Genomic DNA, 5828 nt, shown 5'->3' with positions numbered 1-5828 from the left:
GTTGAGGATGCAGCGGATGCTCTTCTGCTACTTCAGGTCCTGGGTGATTGTCGTCCCCAAGAGCCTGAAGGACTCTCCGGCTGACACAGGGCTGTCTCCTGAAGTCCACTCTCATCTCCACACCATCTGGTTTCAAGTTTTGTTTTTATTGTTTAATATCTCGTTTCTGGCGGATTGCATCTGGTGTTGTCATGTTTCATGTGTCCTTCTTGTTGTTTCGTGTCTTATTTTTGTTGTTTTTGTCTTGTTTTGGTCGTACTTGTGTCCTCATACTGCAGATACAGAACTATTTCCATCTTTCCAGCCTCTCCAGACTTTTTTACTCTGCTCGTTAACTGTAGAAAATCTGATGATTCTTCCTGTTTTGTAGCTTCTGGCTGATAAACTGGGGAATTCTAGGGATTTAATTATTGATAAAAACACCTTTTAAACCTACTGGAGGTTTTGGGCTCTTGTTATGAGCGCTTCAGTGTGTTTTGTTGGCGTGTCATTAGCGTGTTCTCGTGTCATTAGCATACTGGTGTGTCGTTAGCATGTTAACGTGACGTTAACATGTTGACGTGTCGTTAGTGTGTTGGTAGAATATTGATGTGTCATTAGTGTGTTCTCGTGTCATTAGCGTACTGTTGTGTCGTTAGCATGCTAGCGTGTTGTTAGCATATTGGCGTTTCATTAGCGTGTTGGCGTGCCATTTGTGTGTTAGCATGTTGTTAATGTGTTGTTGTGTTGTTAGCATATTGGCATGTTGTTAGCTTATTGGCGTGTCATTAGCGTGTTGGCATGTCATTAGCGTGCTAGCATGTTGCCGTGTGGTGACGGCAAGTTTACCCAGTGTGAGTGTAGCCGACAGCAGGACGTTCTGTCTTCCAGGTCCGGCAGCGTTCAGGCTGTTTAATATGACGGTCAGGTCCTTCTCGAAGCCCAGATCCAGAGTCCTGAACACACACACAGTTTAACACAACAGACTCACAAACACACAGCAGCTGATTGGACGTTGTGAAGCTGCGAGTCACCGGTCGGCTTCGTCCAGGACCAGCCAGCGGACTGCGCTGAAGGCAATGCTCAGGGTGTGTTTGATGTGATCCACCAGACGTCCAGGAGTCGACACCAGGATGTTGATTCCTTTACGGAGCCTGAAGAGACACAACACAGAGTTCAGAACCTCCTCGAGAACGCCTGCAGCTTCAGGTTCCTCATCATCTGAAACTCAACTTCAAACCGCTGAGTCCAGGTGTGAACCTACCTGGCCTTCTCTGCCTTCCTCTTCTCTCCTCCCATTAGCACACCTGGCACGATCCAGGTGAAGGGCTGCAGAGACACACCTGAGTGAGTTCAATACGGACAGGTGTAGACGGGTGTAGATGGATGTAGACAGGTGTAGACAGGTGTAGAAAGATGTAGACGGGTGTAGATGGGTGTAGACGGATGTAGATGGGTGTAGATGGGTGTAGACGGATGTAGATGGGTGTAGAAGGATGTAGACGGATGTAGATGGGTGTAGAAGGATGTAGACGGGTGTAGACACGTGTAGACAGGTGTAGACGGATGTAGACGGGTGTAGACGGATGTAGATGGGTGTAGACGGATGTAGACGGGTGTAGATGGGTGTAGATGGGTGTAGATGGATGTAGACAGGTGTAGACATGTGTAGACAGGTGTAGACGGATGTAGACGGGTGTAGACGGGTGCAGATGGGTGTAGACGGATGTAGACAGGTGTAGACGGGTGTAGATAGGTGTAGGTGGGTGTAGGTGGGTGTAGACAGGTGTAGACGGGTGTAGACGGATGTAGACGGGTGTAGAAGGATGTAGACGGGTGTAGACAGGTTTAGACGGGTGTAGACGGGTGTAGACACGTGTAGACGGATGTAGACGGGTGCAGACGNTAGACACGTGTAGACGGATGTAGACGGGTGCAGACGGGTGTAGAAGGATGTAGACGGGTGTAGACAGGTTTAGACGGGTGTAGACGGGTGTAGACGGGTGTAGATGGGTGTAGACGGGTGTAGACGGGTGTAGACGGGTGTAGACACGTGTAGACAGGTTTAGACGGGTGTAGACGGGTGTAGACGGGTGTAGACGGATGTAGACGGGTGTAGATGGATGTAGACGGGTGTAGACGGGTGTAGACGGGTGTAGACACGTGTAGACGGATGTAGACGGGTGTAGACGGGTGTAGAAGGACGTAGACAGGTTTAGACGGGTGTAGACGGGTGTAGACGGATGTAGACGGGTGTAGAAGGATGTAGACGGGTGTAGACGGGTGTAGACGGGTGTAGACGGGTGTAGATGGGTGTAGACGGGTGTAGACCCGTGTAGACGGATGTAGACGGGTGTAGATGGATGTAGACGGGTGTAGACACGTGTAGACGGGTGTAGACGGGTGTAGACGGGTGTAGACACGTGTAGACGGATGTAGACGGGTGTAGACGGGTGTAGAAGGATGTAGACAGGTTTAGACGGATGTAGACGGGTGTAGACGGGTGTAGACACGTGTAGACAGGTTTAGACGGGTGTAGATGGGTGTAGACGGGTGTAGGTGGGTGTAGAAGGATGTAGACGGATGTAGACGGGTGTAGACGGGTGTAGACGGGTGTAGGTGGGTATAGATGGGTGTAGACGGGTGTAGACGGGTGTAGACGGGTGTAGATGGGTGTAGACGGATGTAGACGGGTGTAGACACAGAGGAGCAGCAGGTGAGCTACCTTAAGAAGCTTCTGGAAGGTGTGGAAGGTCTGCAGGGCGAGCTGGAGAACAGGAGAGAGAGAGAACGTCACAAACTGACCATGGCGTGTCAGAACCTATCAGGTCGGGTCAGAACGTATCAGAACCTCTCTGGTGGGAACGATGACGACAGCCAGCGGCCCGTCTGAGCGGCGGATCTTGGGCTGCAGCTCCTGGAGACTCTGGACCAGCGGGACGGCGAAGGACAAAGTTTTACCTGCAGACAGAGACGCTGTCACTACAGAGGAACCACTCACCTGCTCAGGTACCTGCCTGTCAGAAACACAGCATCTCATCACCATGACGACAAACCAAACGGGCCTCCACATGACTTTCCTGCATCACAGCAACAATCACCTCCAGAACAGGAACCGTTTCATGTGGGTCACGATTAGTCATCACAACAAAAAACTCAATAAATGTCCAAAACAACTAAATAATTTAAAATGTGCTCAACAGCTTCACCACAGCTATTCAGATCCATGATGACGTGTTCCGACCAGTTCTAACTGGATCACAGAGGTCTGGAATAACAGCTCTGTCAGTGCTGATGAACTGAACGGGTCGACTCACCTGATCCAGTCTGAGAACGAATCACAGCGTCTCGTCCTGATAGAAGAGCTGGAATGGACCGCTTCTGAACACTGAACACACACACAATCCCGGCAAATCAGGTTTCATCCGCTTTCCTCATGTTGTGAGGACAAAATCAGCTGATTGATCAGGTGATCAAAAGATCCCAGGTGAGGTGAATGTGACGTGTGTGGACTCACCTGGTCAGTGTGGAAACATTCAGGACTTTGTTCAGCGTCGCCACCTGGAGGACACAAACAGCCAATCAGAACGCAGAGCTTTCAAACGTGTTTAAAATCAGTGTTTCTCGAAGTCAATTAATTGGTCAATTAACAAATCAATAAATCAATAAATCAATAACAGAGACGCAACAGTGAAACATCTAAAGTTAATTAAAAACACAAATGAAATGTTTAAAAAAATAAAAACTACTAATAAAATCAATAAAACACAGTAACTCAGGTAGTAACAGGTAGGTGTGTGTGTGTGTGTGTGTGTGTGTGTGTGTGTGTGTTACCAGGTGAGGATGCAGATGAAGGTCTGAAAATGAATCAGAGGTGAAAATCTGCTCCGTCAGCTGTGAGACTGCAGGACTGAGAGGAAACATCAGAGTTACTGTAGCTGTTCAAACGACACGCACAGCTGGATCACCATGGTAACCGATGCTACAGTGCTGGATCACCATGGTAACCGATGCTACAGTGCTGGATCACCATGGTAACCGATGCTACAGTGCTGGGTCACTATGGTAACCGACAGTATTCAGGTTATCTCTGAGGTTTCAGATGGAGATGATCCAGGAACACAAAGGAAATATTCTACTTACATCTTATTAAACGCTTCAGGTCCATCATCACATAATGAATTATTGATTATTGGTATTGGAAACGGTGACATTAGCAGCCTGCTGGGCCAATCAGAGGAGGAGCTACCTGTGGAGCTGGGGGATGTCAGGGTTGTGTTTGAACAGAGACGACGTCTTGATGCTGCTGCGACCTGCCTCCTTCACTGCCTCCTTCACTGCATCCTTCACTGCATCCTTCAGTGTCTCCTTCATCTTCTTCTTCTTCTTCGGTGGTGTTCTGTCTGCCACCTCAGTGGGCGGAGCCTGAGTGGAAAAAACAGAAACAGAAAAAGCTGGTTCTTCAGTTTCTTCTGTTGTTTTTAACAGTAAATAACTGAACTGACTGGTGCAAACAGGTGAGCTCACCTGAGTCTCCGCAGGCTCCGCCTCCTCCTGCTGCTCTGTCTGTTTGAATCTACGTCTCCTCCTGTCCTCCTCTGAGGAGCTCAACCTCCTTTTCTCTGCTCTCTGCTTCTTCTGCAGAAACACAGCAGAGAGCACACCTGTAAACAACCTGTAAACAACCTGTAAACAACCTGTAAACAACATGAAAACGACATGAACACAACCTGTAAACAACCTGTAAACAACATGAAAACAACATGAACACAACCTGTAAACAACCTATAAACAACCTGTAAACAACATGAACACAACCTGAAAACAACATGAACACAACCTGTAAACAACATGAACACAACCTGTAAACAACCTATAAACAACCTGTAAACAACCTGTACACAGCAGCTGTTCTTACTTTGCTCCATCGCTGCTGAGTCGTCACGTGTCTCCTCCTGCTGGACGATGACGTCACTTCGCTGCAGATGTTCAGACACAGCTGCTCATCAGCTGATGACATTATCAACTCACCTGTACACACACACACACACACACACACACACACACACACTCCGGTCACGAGCTGCTCGTTGAGCTGAGAGCAGCTGCTGTGCTCAGATCAGTTTGTTGAGTTGAGTTCAGAGACGTTCCACATGTTCCGTTCTGATGAAACACGTCGGACCGACCGGTTCCGGCTTAGGAGTCACACCTGAGCGCGCGACCGGGCTCAGGATCAGATTTCACCACCGGAGAGGAAACCTGAAATTCACACATTTCTGAATGTCCAGCGGCTCCGAGAGAAACACGCGTTTACAGACCGACAACACGAACAAACACACACACACACACACACAACACGTGTGTGTGTGTGTGTGTGTGTGTGTGTGTGTGTGTGTGTGCAGCAGCAGCTAACGTTAGCTTGATGCTAACAGCAGCTGTTTCTTAAAATCTGGTAAAAACAGAGAAAAGCAGAAAATTAAAATCTCACCGTGAAACTTTCAGGACTTGCACACGCGTGGAGACGCTTCCTGCTACGTCACTGAAGCCCCGCCCCTCAGCAGCCGATGCTGTGGACATGCGCAGCAGCGTCCCGTCGCCTTCACAGGTTTCAGTTGGTTCAGTGTCTAAAGAAGGAAACCATCAAGTCAATGCGACCAAACAGGAGTTAATAAAGACAGAATGAAGGAATATCTGAAGGTTTAACACCAGCGTGTTCGTAATAATCCTGTTTTTAGTCAGAATTGGAACATTATTCATATTTTATAATATGAATAGTTCAGACACAAACAGGAAACTGGAATCATAAAATATACATTTTCATTCATTGTTTCTTCTTTCTGCACATTTTA

General features: G+C 48.1%; 1 protein-coding gene across 1 annotated transcript in view; it reads right to left on the bottom strand.

Annotated features, from left to right (window-relative positions):
* The window catches only part of ddx31 (DEAD (Asp-Glu-Ala-Asp) box polypeptide 31), a 20651-nt gene extending 15112 nt beyond the window's left edge, over nucleotides 1-5539 (bottom strand). The window contains exons 1-12 of the mRNA XM_008296330.1: nucleotides 5468-5539; nucleotides 4898-5238; nucleotides 4507-4617; nucleotides 4229-4404; nucleotides 3814-3889; nucleotides 3497-3540; nucleotides 3297-3367; nucleotides 2831-2940; nucleotides 2705-2746; nucleotides 1244-1308; nucleotides 1014-1133; nucleotides 829-935 (exon numbers count right to left, since the gene is read on the bottom strand). Coding sequence (XP_008294552.1) covers nucleotides 829-935; nucleotides 1014-1133; nucleotides 1244-1308; nucleotides 2705-2746; nucleotides 2831-2940; nucleotides 3297-3367; nucleotides 3497-3540; nucleotides 3814-3889; nucleotides 4229-4404; nucleotides 4507-4617; nucleotides 4898-4999 — 1024 coding nt within the window. The 5' untranslated portion in view covers nucleotides 5000-5238; nucleotides 5468-5539. The remainder of the gene's footprint in view (nucleotides 1-828; nucleotides 936-1013; nucleotides 1134-1243; nucleotides 1309-2704; nucleotides 2747-2830; nucleotides 2941-3296; nucleotides 3368-3496; nucleotides 3541-3813; nucleotides 3890-4228; nucleotides 4405-4506; nucleotides 4618-4897; nucleotides 5239-5467) is intronic.
* Between the last annotated feature and the right edge of the window lie 289 nt (nucleotides 5540-5828).

Source organism: Stegastes partitus, unplaced genomic scaffold (assembly GCF_000690725.1).
Source record: "Stegastes partitus isolate 25-593 unplaced genomic scaffold, Stegastes_partitus-1.0.2 Scaffold1120, whole genome shotgun sequence".
NCBI classification, from domain to species: Eukaryota; Metazoa; Chordata; class Actinopteri; family Pomacentridae; genus Stegastes; species Stegastes partitus.
Note: the sequence above shows the minus strand (reverse complement) of the source record. Positions and strands in the feature narration are given on the sequence as shown.